Source organism: Coffea arabica, chromosome 6c, assembly GCF_036785885.1.
Source record: "Coffea arabica cultivar ET-39 chromosome 6c, Coffea Arabica ET-39 HiFi, whole genome shotgun sequence".
Lineage (NCBI taxonomy): Eukaryota > Viridiplantae > Streptophyta > Magnoliopsida > Gentianales > Rubiaceae > Coffea > Coffea arabica.
The window spans coordinates 1,694,324-1,708,668 of record NC_092320.1 but is presented as its reverse complement, the minus strand read 5'-3'; the positions used below and the strand labels follow the sequence as shown (position 1 = coordinate 1,708,668).

The window sequence follows — 14,345 nt, the reverse complement described above, 5'->3', positions numbered from 1 at the left end:
GCTTTTTTTTTTTTTTTTTTTTTTTTTTCAGCAACGATACATTTGTATAATCTACTCTATCCTAATCTAGGGGGAGGAGAAGCCTAAAAAGGCTATTGTAGGGGCTAGTAGGTATACAGACCCAACTAGACCAAGGGAGTACTATGGTACAATCCTTAAATTTTTTTCGCTGCTGGTGAGGTTTAAATCCTCACCAACAGCCCAAGGAGGGACTTAAGTCCCTCCCTAGTGGCCACTGAGCCATTGACCCAGTGGTTCACGAGGGAGAACAAGCTTGTTCTTGTTTTCTTTTTGCAGTTTCAAAAGTTTTCCTCCATTTCTCTCAAGCAGCCATACATCATACATGCAACATAACCAGAAAACGTATGAACCTATAACGGAGTAATGATTAGAGTGATCTAACAACTATCTAATTCTACCTGGAGCAAACACTAGCTTACCGTTGTCAAGCATAACCCCCGGGAATGGTGCTTGACAAGAGCTAATATGCGTTTTTAGGCGGGGTATGTTTGGATGTGCACTCCGACATCTATGGCAACGCAACTCCATAGAGCGGAAGCTGTCATCATCTCTTATTATGGCCTTACCGTGTTTACTTACTTCCTGCAGTACGTCAACAGAATCTCGGAAGAAAGGAGTGTTGAATGAGTTCCAATGCTTCTTGTTTTTGAGATGTTTTGAATCAAAATCTTGGCTAATAACATGGAGGTGCAATTGTCTCATTGAAGGCTCCTGCAAGAATAGGTCGTCTCTTAGCAAAGAAGGGAAAAAATGAAACAATTTTGAATCTTACTAGCAAGTCCTCCAGCTGAAAGCCTCAGCCAAAGTTTAATATCATTACATACCGAGTGATAACCCAGACGGAATACTAATGATTCATTCTCGTTCAGCAACTTTTCTGCCCACTTCAAGCCAACAGCATGCATTGTGTTTAATAGAGGAAGATGCTCTTTGCTTACATCTGCAAGACGATCAAGACCTTCAACTCGTGCCAATACCAACAGATGCTTGCGTGCCTACAATAACAGTAAATTACAAGTTCCTAAGCTCAAAACCAGACTTCGTGTTTAGACGGATAGTGAGAAACTATAACAAAGTGAAAGTTAAAGGCAAAGGTCAAGAACCTTTGGATAAAGATCATCGAGCACCACAACATCATCCAAAATTTCTCTCAAATCATTTCTGTGCCTCTCTGGATGCATAGCAAACTGGTAAAGAGACTGAGCCCATGGGCCCCAGGCCTTATTCATGCCTGTATCATCTCTACCGTCTAGGTTTTCTTTTCTATCTACAGAATGGCTAGCACTAGGTTTAAGTTCCTTCAAAAAGCCCCCGGAATTTTTGTTTCTTTCAAACTCATTCAGAGATTCGACATTCTTTCTGCCCTCTATGTTGCCTTTTCTATCCACAGAATGGCTAAAATTAGGTTTAAGTTCATTGCAGAAGATTTTAGATTTTTTGCCTCCCATGCATTCATTTAAAGCTTCTCTCTTGACCTTCTGATCACCATCATGATGTTTACTCTCAATCTGATTTTGTGATTTCAGTGACTTTTCATTGCTTTCTTTTGGCATCCAGCCTTGTGTGCTTAGAATGGAAGCAAAACCTTCAAAAAGTGATGAATAAGCTTCACCTAAAACCTTGCAGCCCTTCACATAGTCATTGTTGAGACAGTTTGGTCTTTGTGCATTCATATTTGGTCCAAGGACGTGTACAACATGGGTTACCCCCTCCTTAATGGACAACGGTGAAGTTGAAGGAAGAGGAACAACCAAAGCTTTTCCAGGTGCAAGAGATTCAGCCCTTTCCTTGGTTGCAGTCTCAAGTGCAGGACCAGCAGCACTAAATATAGCCGCATTTACTCCTCCACCTCCAGGTTTTAGGCGCCTGCAACAAGTTCATATTCAGGCTAACTTCCATGCGAGGAAATCACACAGATCCAAGTTTCTTGCAACAGCAAATTTACACATCTCTAGGACATTCAAAGCCCAGCAAAATCAATTTTGCATTCACTTTCATCTTAATGCAGCCATGACTATAATAATGGCACTATTTTGTGTAATCAGATGTGCTTTAGGCGAACACCAAATGCAACTTTATGATACTCACAAACAAGGGGTTGTTTCCTGCAGTTCAAAACAACCTTCTTGCACGTCTTTGATTATGACTTCTCCAACTTTCTCTCTGCCTCGTATCAAATAATTTAGCTATTTTTGACTAGGATATTTTTCCACCCTCTGCCTCTTGGTTTACACACGTGCACCACCCTGTAACTATTTTCCTTCTTTAAATCTCTAAATGTGCATACAAATAGAAACTTACATGTCTAAAGTCTAAATCTACTGAGAAACCTTATTCAAGGTTAGACACCTCAAACAAGGCATAATATTGGAGATGAATTGAGGAACCATCCATTCAACTAAATGCAACACGACCCTTGTGTTTTCCAATTCACAAAAGAAACTGGGAATCTATAATCTATATATACACCAAATGCAGCATCAAGCACCCAAAAGCATAAAACAAGTATAAATCAGATACTTCAATAATTATTAAAGAAAGCCTTCCTCCGTTGGATCTTAAGATCAATAATTAGTTGAAAGCAATTTGCGAAAGCAGGAGCCAGAATTAAACACGGATGACATTAGTCAAGAAATAGTCACATACCAGTTAGCAGCATTAGCAATTACATTGCATTTCATACCCCCTTGAGAATAAAGCCGAGTAATATCTCCTACGAATGTGAAGAACTTCTTCGAGTCAATGCTTTTTCGTGCAGCTTTAGCCTTAACCAGGGATAATATTTTTGAACCATGAGACAAATCTACCAAAACAAGTCTAGCATTGCCCAATTTACTCACAAACTCTTCAACTTTCTCAACAATAATATCAGATGCCTTGTCAAGATTGAACTGGAAATCAGCTGTAGAGATAGATGGAAATGCTAAAGTTGGAATACTATATACAGAATTGGTACGAATGGAAGAGCCTGATTCCTGGGATACAGTGTTCTTCACGTCCATATGGACATATTCAGATGGAGCTGAATCATTTGCTGGTCTTCTCGAGCCGGAGTCTTTTTCTACAGCGCTTTGATTGTCAGAGGAATGCTGAGGATTACTTTCCACCAATCCATCTTTACCAGGGATATCCACCTTTTTGAGGAATCTCATTATACCTAGTTGAACTTTGGCCTCTGGGTTTTTCAGGCCAAAACATCCCGATGGAAGGACGTCTAAAAGACCAAGTGTACTATAGGTATTCATTGCAGCTTCAACATCTTTTTCATTGTGGCAAAATGTAATTCGAGTGAACCCCTCAGCCAGCTTGGGAAATTCTTTCTTTTGCAGCATCCTATTCACAACTGCAGCTGCTTTCCCACCTTGCAAATTTCCTTCATGGCCTGTTCGTTTGACAGACCGAGATATACAAAGCTTTGCAGGAAGATCAAGCACCACTGCGTGCTTCTCTACTTCAGGATTACCGAGCTTCAGAAAATCGCCTCGCTGCTCTCCATCCATATTGCACCTATCAATAAATACGCTTTTGCCCTCCTCCAATGCGTTGGAGGCACTCTTTATGCATGCAATTTTAGTCCCAGCTTTGCCATTTCCAATGGTGTCCTGCGTTACAAAGCACGCAGCAGAACGTAATTTGTTACAATAACCATACAGATTTATGCTGACCAGTGAGACATTTTAACAAACGAATAATAGGTGAATTTACAAACAAAAATCAACAGCAAACAAAAACGGGGAAAAAATTTTTCACCTGGCAGATTCGGACCCAGGGCCGGGCAGAGGTCCGGATAACGTGGTCGCAGAAGGTAGACTTGCCGCTACCAGGTGCCCCAACCATGATCACCACTACCGGTTTTCCATTCTCTACTTTCACTTGCGCTCCCTCTTCTTCTTTCGCAATCTCTAATTTTTAAAATAAAATAAACAAAATTACGAGGGGGCAAAGGGAAAAAAGAAAAAGAAAGAAAGAAAAGGAAAAGACGGGAACGCTTTCATAACTCATTGCAAGGGTTTATCCGAGAGGATTTGTAGAAAACCAGTTGGAGGAGCAACGTTACCTCGAGAAGCGGTTTGGGGATGAAGGTCCATTGGTTCCATGGTGGGTTGTGGAAGTCGTGCTCAGCTGCTGCTGCTGCTGCTGCGTCGTCTTAACCGTAGGATACAACCGTGCGTTGGTCGCTCGCTTTGAATCGAGGGATATGGACGCTTTCTGCTCCTTGCTGTTATTTTTCTCTTTTTGAACTTTTAAACCATTTTTTCGTTTGGAGTCGGTGAATAATTGCGGTGCTAGCCTACGCTTATTACAATTTGCTCCATGCGGGAAACCAAAACTCAGCAGAGCTTATGATATCAGACGCGATAATACTCCAAAGCTTAAGATGAACTAGAGCTGTTTTTTATAAACTCATCAGCTAGCACAATTCACTACCGTGTCTTGTTACGAGGTTTACAGCCTTTACCCTTTTTTTTTTTTCCCTAATATATGTATATGTATATTTTATTTATTTATTTTTATGTGTATATCCGTCACATGGCCCGCCTCAGTAATATTAATAGGAATCACGGACCAGTTTTACCAAAAAAATAAAAATAAAAATAAAAATAAAAGACCAAGAGTAATTTCTTTTTGATTGGGTCCTCCCCGACACAGTTCTTCTGTTAATTGTAATTTCTTTTGTTCTCTTTTTTCTATTTTTGGGAGTTGGGAGGGTGTGTGTTTGATGTTATGGTTAATGAGGTAGTGACCCATTGTAAAACGTCTTTCATTCAGCAAGCTCCGGGTAGTAGAACAAACGTATTATCATTCTGACGGACAAAATACACAAGTCTTTCGCATGGAGTGAGGATTAGCATCCTCTGTCTTTGTCCTTCAAAGGGCTTGCGATTTCACCGCAAATTTCCTTTCCTCCCCTTTCTTTTGCCGGTTTAAACTTCTGGAATCTTAAGAAAGTGCCTTTTAATACTACATTGGTGGTTTACTGGCCATGAATGCAGTTTCTCCGCCTCGTCTAAACATTCGAGAAGAAACGAGTTTCAAAAAAAAAACAAAAAACATTCGACAAGAAACGAAAAACAAAAGGCTAATTTCAGATTCCTGTGACTCAAGAATAATGCATGTTGTCCCATCCTAAGTATGATTCTCAACTAAGCACCAGCTTTGGACCGGTGGCCATCACCTAGCTTGGCGGAACCTTGCCTCCCATCAAAATGCCACATTTAAGTGATTTGATCCGGTGATAATTCAATCCCCTCCGAATTATTCCTAAACCTCCTTAGGTCCACCCTCTCCTCCTTAGTGTAGAATAAATTAAGTTATACAACAAATTATACAATCGTTGTCGTCTCCCAAAAAAAAAAAATAGTATGATTCTCAACTGCCTGGCGTGCAAACATATTTCAGTCACCATACTGCCTAGCGTGCAAACATATTTCAGTCACCATACGCCTAATTCAGTACCAATCTGGCCCGTTTGATGTGCAATATGAACTTGCTGCACCGCAAGCTTCTTGAGCTGAATAATTTTTAAACCGAAACACAACCAAAGCCCCATTTGGCAAATGAATATTTTACGTATTTATTTAAAATTTTACTGTAACTTACTGTAAAATTTATTAAAAATTTTTTGAAGTGTATAAATTTTTAAATATTTTAAAGTGTATAATTTAAAAATCTTAAGAAGTTTTTTTTAAGGTTAGTGTAGCTAAAGTTTTTAAAAAACTTATATCAAACAAACTTAACAAAAACCTCAATGCCAAACAGGGCCCAAATTTACCAACTTCAGTTATAAGGAAGCAAAATTTGAACCAGATAAATCTTTCAAGCCAACCCATAAACCAGAGCCAGTTGACCACCTATCAAGTAAAAGCGCAATATGGCGACTGACCTATATCTGTGTATGCCATGCATATCAAGCAAAGTTACCAATGAGCGTAGTAATTAACTGCCAAGACGTTGCCTAGCTATGAGAAGCTGCCCTGCTAGACTTGGCAAGTTAGTGTAATAAAAACTTGAGAAAGGTAGAAGATCCTTCCACAATGCAACGTAGTTCCAGGCAGTGACAAGAAAAGTTATCCAGAGCAAGGTCCAATTGCTACAACTCGCGGTCTGAATTGACCGGAGAAGTGGAAACAAATCATAACAAGTTAAAGTAAATGCTGGATATATAACAAGTCAATCGAAATACAAGCTATACCTACCCATTCCATGTAGAAAAGTTTACCCTGTAATATACCAATCTGCTATTGAATTTCTATTTCAGTCTGCACTCATCTTTCACATTTCCTAAACTTCGCACCAATCTTCCAAGAAATGACTGACCATCTCCTCTGACAGAATCTTATCCCTAATTTCGGACCTCTTTTAACTTTTTCTGCATTAGCTGGAAGAATGAGCTTACAAAAGTAATCTCGTTAATAGAGAAATAATTTATCCTACTTAAAGAAAGCTAGTTTTTGAGTGCTTCAAGTATGCTTATTCAACATCATTGTTTAAGGAATATTAAAAAAAAAAAAAACTAACGCAAATGACTATTACATGAAATCCTACACAACATCTACAACACAAATGAAACCCCAACAGTTGCAAAAAACTGAACTCAACCAAAAGCTTAATATGTCAATCAAAAATCACATATTAATCAACCATTGAAAAGCCTGAAGAATTAAGAACTGTACATAAATTGTCAGACAGATGAAACTTAAGCAGCAAAACCCAAAGACACTCATCTGGTTATCATTAACCGAATATTGATAACAATTTAAAGCCACCCAGAACAACGGGGCAACAAAACAAATTCAATTCTCAACGGTGGGGGATTGCCTTTCTTTCCCACGCTTGGTAGTGAGAAAATAAAACTCCAAAAAAGTGAGCCTACTCTGCAGAAAGTATGCATCGTTCCTCAAGAGGGAGACTGTATTTCATGGCAAGATCCAAATCTCTAGCTAAGTAGTAGACTGTGAAACGATAACAGCAGTCATGGCAGGGGAATTCAGACGAAGGCAAGTACCAGTCTAAACATAAAATGAACATTTCTCCAAAAGATAAAAATTTCCATTAGACAGGTGGATTCAGCGAAACTGAAACTTCATATCATTACAATCAAAGTCTGCAAGCCAAAATTCAACAAAATGGAGACAGGAAAATCTAAAATATGACAGGACAAAAAAAGCGAGATAGAGACAGCATAAGCAGAGCCTAGAATCTAACAAAACGTAAGAACAAGGACTCTTCTGGTACTCCTCCTACTTAGATCTCTGCCTCATCTTTCGGCGCTTCCTCTTCAACCTCCTCATTCTCTTCTTCTTCCACTGCAATCAAGGTCAGGAGCACCCCACCCGCATAATTAACAAAAAAGAACTCAATACCAAAAATATCACTACTTGCTAACTACACAGTCAGAGATGGTTCTAATAACACTTAAAAGGTCAATGAAAGAAGCGTCTAACCTTGGCTCTCATGGCGATAAACAAGGACGCTCTCGAAACTCCGACTTCTCTCTCAGAACCCCGTCGAACAAGAGGCGCAGCGCAAGATACAAAAGCCCTAGGGTTTCTGGTGTACTTATAGGGGATTTACGTGGTGCTAGATGGACGGCCCAAGAGGAATACGTAAACTGGGCTGTTTCGTGACGGGGGAACCTATACAGTATATCGCGTTTTTCGAGCCCTTTATGTCTAGTGATATTAAAATTGTTCGCGAGGCCTATATCAACATGGGCTTTCGGACTGAATTCAGGCCTGCTCAAATTGGAAATGTTTTATTTTTGAAAATTTGAGGTTTTTTTTTTTGGTAAAATTAGCATTTTAATGAAAATATGAGACTTTAATTAAGCAAATAAAACGTTTAAATATTTTATGCAAAAATAGTTTAATTAGAGGCATACATTTCTTAATTGAATGTAATTATTTAAACAAAAGCTCTTAAAATTGAACAGGCCGGGCCTAACCCTGTGTGTTCCTGAATTGATTGGTTTAATGGAGTAACTAGATATGGGTCGGAACAGCCAACTAGATCAGTACTACACACTTAGCTTCAAAAATTACCGCATAGTTTCTTTAGTTGAAGAAGAAAGAGGTTCATGTGCACAAAACCTGAATGTTAGGAGTCCCAAACCTTTAGTTCTTCAAGTCCAGATCCTCGATTGCCAAGCTTGAGAGCTTGATTTCAAATTTAAGTTAAACTCACTTGAATTAGTGGCACTTAGCTTTGGACCTCAATTTTCTCCTATCATTACTAGGCTACAAAATTTGGAGAAAAACCCATTGGGAAGAAAAAAAAAAGAGTCAATGTTCTCAAAAATCCAGTAGAATAAACAAACTCCGTCATGGCCCTAAAACGACAAAATGGTTCTATGTCAGATAGGTCCGTCCGGCAAGTCGAATATGTATACAGATTTCGCAAACCATGGGCTGCATGGATAAATATATTACGTAAGAAATTTGATAGCTGTTTAGTCCAGAATCACAAGTTATGGATGGGAGACGGTAAAAAAGACTCTTTTTCCTCGTAGAACAAAATATGGACGCATCCAAGATGGCCAATATTTTACTGGTACACATCAATCATGAGAGCTTATGCTTAATCAGTTAAATCTTTGTGATCTGAGTTTCCCGACCTGTAGCTTTAAGTTAGCTACTCCGTTTTAGTAATTGTCGAAAAAAAAAAAAAAGCTATAGACATTCTTGTTTCAAGAATCGCAGCTAAATTTGCCCGGGCCGACATCTCATGCGCAAATACGATAAGGCCACCAATCTTGACCAGAGTAGAATTGAATCATCATATTGATGAAAGTAAACTGCAAGTTTGGGTTTGCACTTATGCTATTGATTGATATCAAATATTCGATAATCTACTCATTAATCAGTGAACTGCACCAGCCCTTCTGAGATTTTGTGGTGTAGAGCACGCTAATAATGAATTCTCTACGCGGACGGTCGTCAATTGCTCCCTGCTATCGTCCCTCCCATAAAGGTTGATGCTTTCCCACATCACGCACCCTGTTCACTTTATTTCCCACTATTGACTATATCAGGCAGGCTGAGGCTCACGCTGCCTACCCACAGTGATATGTTCTACTGCTGACAAATTAAGGAAATTCAATTCTTCAAGATCTTTCCCTAGCCTAGAGAAGAAGATCTGATCTACCGGTTAAGAAGATGACATCTCAGATGCATTTCCGGCTCCTTTTGGTCCTACTTCTCTCAGATTTGTACAGCATCATTGATGTCAAGTTGGCGTCAGCCCGATGCCTGAGTGAAGAGATGGATTTGTTGCTTCAGTTGAGGAACAACCTCACGTATGACGCTTCGCTTTCTACCAAGCTGGTGAGCTGGGATGAACAGAGTGATTGCTGCAGTTGGAGAGGCGTGCGTTGTGACGATGCGGGTCATGTTATTGACCTCGACCTTAGCAGTGATTCAATCTCTGGCAATCTTGACGATTCAAGCAGTCTTTTCCGCCTCCAATTTCTCCGGAGATTGAACTTAGCTGGAAACTCCTTCGACTCTACGCAGTTGCCAACGGGGTTTGGAATGCTGAAGGAATTGGTTTACCTGAACCTGTCAGAAACAGGCTTTGCTGGGCAAATCCCGAGCGAGTTTTCACGGATTTCGAGGTTGGTAACTCTGGACCTCTCTACTTTTTCACCTGGCTACATCCTCTCGCTCAAACTTGAGAGCCCAAATCTTAATATGTTGATTCACAACCTCACAAGGCTTAGAGATCTTCGTCTTGACGGCGTAGATATTGCCGCGGCCGGGGATGATTGGTGCCATGCACTGTCATCTGCACTGCCTGATTTGCGAGTCTTGAGTTTGTCCTACTGCAATATTTCAGGCCCCCTAGATTCCTCTTTGGCAAAACTTCAGTCTCTCTCTGTTATCAAGCTGGATGGCAATATTTTTTCATCTCCACTTCCAGATTTCTTTGCAGAATTTGCCAATCTAACTGCCTTGAGTGCTGGATCGTGTGGCTTGACAGGAGAAGCTCCTCAACGGATATTCCAATTGCCAACTCTACGGACCATTGACTTATCAAACAATAGAGAACTTGGTGGCTCTTTACCAGAATTCCCTGAAAACGGGTCCCTAGAGACTCTGGAGCTTAGCTACACTTACTTTTCGGGGAATTTACCAGATTCTATTGGCAATCTCAAAATGTTGTCCAGCTTGAGGCTTTTTGGTTGCAATTTTTCAGGGCCAATCGCTAGTTCAATATCTAGCCTTTCCCAGCTTATCGCTATCGACCTGTCCGTGAATCATTTAACCGGTTCACTCCCATCATTTAGCCTGTCCAGGAAACTTAGTTCTATAGGCCTTCGCGATAATAAATTGATTGGCAAGATTCCATTAGAATGGAAAGGCCTCAAGAATCTGACCTTTCTTGACCTGAGCGACAATTCACTTAGTGGAGAACTTCCAGCATTCCTGTTTTCTCTGCCATCACTAGAGACCTTAACACTTCCGAACAACCGTTTTTCTGGTCAGATCAGTGAATTGGAAAGCGCATCTCTATCTCCACTAGAACAACTTGACTTGAGTGGCAACAATCTTGAAGGGCCTATACCCAAGTTTGTTTTTAAAATCACTGGTCTCTCGACTCTCTCTCTTGCTTCTAATAAATTTACAGGCACGGTAGAACTGGTGGAATTTATAGAGCTCAAGAATCTTTTCAGTCTTCATCTTTCATACAATAAGCTGTCAGTTGGCACAAGCGGAAGTGACTCTGACTTTTCTTTGCTCCCCCAGTTTAATAGTTTTATGTTAGCCTCTTGCAAGCTGCAAAAGTTTCCCTTTCTGAAGAACCAATCAAGATTGAATATGCTAGATCTTTCAGAAAACCAAATAACTGGTGAGATACCAAACTGGATATGGGAAGTTCATGATGGTTATCTCCCATATGTGAATCTATCTCATAACCATTTCACGGGCCTTCAAGAGCCTTACCATTTTCACACTCATCAATATCTTGATTTGCACTCGAATCTGCTTATTGGAGGCATCCCTTTACCACCGCGATCAGCTGTCTATGTGGACTTCTCAAGCAATAAATTTACTTCTTCGCTTCCAGCTGATATCGGTAATCATCTCTCATCTGCCATGAACTTCAGCATCGCAAACAACAGCATTGTTGGCGGCATTCCTCTTTCATTATGTAATGCGAGTCTTCTGGAAGTACTTGACCTGTCGGGTAATAGTTTAAGCAGCTCCATACCTTCGTGTTTGATAGAAAAGTCCAGATCCCTCGTGGTACTGGACTTACATGGAAACAAGCTAAGTGGAAATATACCCGATACATTTCCAGGGGACTGCAAGTTAGAGACATTGGACCTGAGTTTTAATCAATTAGAAGGCAAGGTTCCAGAATCTTTGGTCAACTGCACAAAGCTAACGGTATTAAACCTCGGCCACAACAGGATTGGCAGCTCACCCTCCACGCCATGATCAGTTGTTCACGTCCGCTTTGAAACTAGTATTGGCAAATTGCAACCCTAAAGTAAGCTAATTAAAGTAATTAGCACTGTACTAGTACTCCTTTCTAGGTATTTCATTTTTCAAGGATATTGAGAAGCAATATATAAATTTTGCAGTATCAGAAATGAAGTAATTGTTGAATGTTGAGCTTGGCTCCATGTTCTTTCCAACCATGCACAATAATAATAATAATAATAATAATAAAAAAGAATTTGGCGTATAAGTTATAACTTTACTTCATGAGAAGCTAATTTCTGTCTCGTTCTTCTCTTCACAATTCCAACGGAGCTAATACAATTAAGGAGACACAATATTTCATAATCTATTATTGTCTATTGAATCTGTTGTTCTATCTATGGTGTGTCTGTTGAAGGATATCTGGGAAGTCAACCAGTGAGCCCAGTTGAAGGATAGACGTTCGGCAAAGAGGACAATTGGACCGAGTCCTGAGCCATTTATCCACGCATTGGGAGTGAAAACCATGGTGGCACCTTGGCAGAACTTTCACTTTGTCTCCGTCCTGAAAAAGACTCAGACAAATAGAGCACTCGGATTCTGGGCAAGTCTCATGATTCAACCTGGACCGATAAGAGAAGATTGGCAAGCCCCTGATGGTAGCAGGGTCTAACCCAATTGGCGGGGGTGATCCTCCATCCTGGTTCTGGCTGCTGGAGGAGGAGCTAGCTCTGCTATGGATGCAAACATAGAGAAAGTAGAGAAACAAGAAACTAAAGAAGAAGAAGAAGAAGAAGAACAGAAACAGGGCACCAAGAAGGGGACTCTTTTCTTCAGATTTGTCCTCGAGAAGATTACTGAAATGAATCGGCTCAATATCTTGAGAATCCATGCAAATAACTTTTGGGAATGTGTTCCGTTGGATCATGTGCATATTGTATGCGTCTAGATTCTAGAGACTATATATGGAATATCAGTTTTAGCATTTCAGATTACTACTACAGGATACCGCTCCTACTAATTAGATTATAGAGAGGTGAATTCCGAGCACATGGGATTTCTTGTGACTTGGGAGAGGTTGAGAGTTGGGACAAAAAATGTGTTGCTCTTTTTCGTAATGCAAGTTGGTGGATCCTCCTCATCAACGCCGAAAGCCTTATTCCAGACTTCCTCATTGACATTTACTCGCTCCGGCTTAGAATAAGGACGACGCTGCAACTATGCAAGACAATCGACTTAATTAGGTGGAGCCGATGATTCGTTGACAGTCGAATCAACAGATGCTAGGACTGCCTCCTTTGGTTAAAGAAGCAGATTCAGATTCTACAGAGCAACTAATGAATTCTGTGGATTTATTGTTGTTAAAAATCCTCAGTTCCAAAGTATTCCTTCTTTAGGATAAAATCGAAATAAACTCCCAATTCTTAGAGGTTGATAACCTGGGAAGAATAACTAACCTCTTGTTGCATTCTCTATCACTGTTTCTTTTTCTTCCTTTTCTATATAACCATGCTCTGACATGATAATATCATAATAAAGAGACCAATTAGCCCTTACTAGTTCTATTAAAATTTTTGACTAATTTGCCCTTATTCATTATTTTAAAAATATTGACTTACCCCTTATTAATTGATTTACAATTTTTGACTAATTTGCCATATTAACATCATAATAGAAGGACTATATTGCCCTTGGACTAAATTACCCTTACTAACCTTATTTTCTAAACAAAATTTATATAAATATATAATCTTATCAATTGGAGTTTATGAATAAGGACTTCAATAAACTCAAACTTGATCCAAAGAAAAACCTTCTGTATTAGCCTGAGTTCGGCTCATTGAAAGCTCTTAAATCAGTTAGGTTTTAATCGAATTAACCTTAATTTAGTTAAAACTTGGCCCATTATTTGATTGAATTTCAAATTTAGGTTCGAAAGCTTGGTCAAAATCTATTTTTAAGGGCTCAAACGGGCTAAGTTTGAATGAATGCGAATTTTTATATATCAAAATCCTTGATTTACTTTATAATTATAAAGTTTTAAACTGCTCTATTTTAATAAAATTTATAAATATTAAATTATTTATTAGATTATTTATTAAATAATATTAAATTATTTTATTAATATTTTATAAAAATACTAAATTATTTTATTAAAAAGAATCTACAAATTAAGGGATGAGTCATCCCATCTCATCCAGTTCGTAAACGAAACGGACCCTTGTGGTTTAACCTAAAGTGGAAAATAGACAGAATCGGCTGGGTTAACGATAACGGAGAAAATGACATAACTACCCTCGGTTAAAATGTGAAGTAATGTGAGACAACTCACAATCTTTCCTGTTGTTCTTCCTGCTATTCCTTTTCTGTCTGTTTCTTTCACCAACCACCATCTTCATCCACCACCATTTGTAAGACAACAATTATTTTGTCAAAAATTCAACCCAAAGTTCAATTTTCATGTAAATCATGATTTAGTTGCTCATCCGGAACCAAGAATGTCATTTTCATGTTGCTCATATTATTAGGTCAGCGAAAATGTCATCCGCGTGTTAATTACCAATAAATTATACTCCTCTAGTACTAAATAAAATGAGTAATCAATATTGAACAGATTATCAGAAAACGACGTACATAAATGGAGTAATGAACATCATAGGATATGGCCGTCTGTTCAAGGGATGTGACAAAAGACACCTTTTTCCTTTTTTTTTTTTTTTTAAAGTACGAGCTTCACACTTGCTAATTTTCCAACATTGGAGTTTGGGGTTCGATTGAGATTTAAAAGCACAATCAATTGATGGTTCAGTTTTCACTTGATGTAGTGCCAGTTCAAAAGATTCCTTTAAAATGCCTATTCTTCAGTTCCTTTAGATTACAGCACTTGAAGCGTTTACA

General features: G+C 39.1%; 2 protein-coding genes and 1 long non-coding RNA gene across 3 annotated transcripts; 1 reads left to right on the top strand and 2 right to left on the bottom strand.

Moving 5' to 3' along the window:
- Positions 1-297: 297 nt before the first annotated feature.
- Positions 298-4,455, bottom strand: LOC113692649 (transcription factor bHLH140-like). Its single transcript, XM_027211117.2, has 6 exons — positions 4,079-4,455; positions 3,772-3,923; positions 2,668-3,623; positions 1,125-1,887; positions 846-1,016; positions 298-732 (listed from the first exon to the last, which is right to left on the bottom strand). The coding sequence occupies exons 1-6, from the start codon at positions 4,116-4,118 to the stop codon at positions 406-408; spliced, it is 2,409 nt and encodes an 802-aa protein (XP_027066918.2). The 5' UTR covers positions 4,119-4,455; the 3' UTR covers positions 298-405.
- A 1,550-nt stretch (positions 4,456-6,005) lies between these two features.
- Positions 6,006-7,621, bottom strand: LOC113692651 (uncharacterized). Its single transcript, XR_003449010.2, has 3 exons — positions 7,467-7,621; positions 6,896-7,328; positions 6,006-6,674 (listed from the first exon to the last, which is right to left on the bottom strand). It is a non-coding gene; the product is annotated as an uncharacterized lncRNA (long non-coding RNA).
- An 844-nt stretch (positions 7,622-8,465) lies between these two features.
- LOC113692650 (receptor-like protein 6) lies at positions 8,466-12,613 on the top strand. The gene is made up of 2 exons (XM_027211118.2): positions 8,466-11,514; positions 11,866-12,613. Exon 1 carries the CDS (start codon positions 9,177-9,179, stop codon positions 11,460-11,462), a length of 2,286 nt encoding a protein of 761 aa, XP_027066919.1. The 5' UTR covers positions 8,466-9,176; the 3' UTR covers positions 11,463-11,514; positions 11,866-12,613.
- The last annotated feature ends 1,732 nt before the right edge of the window (positions 12,614-14,345 follow it).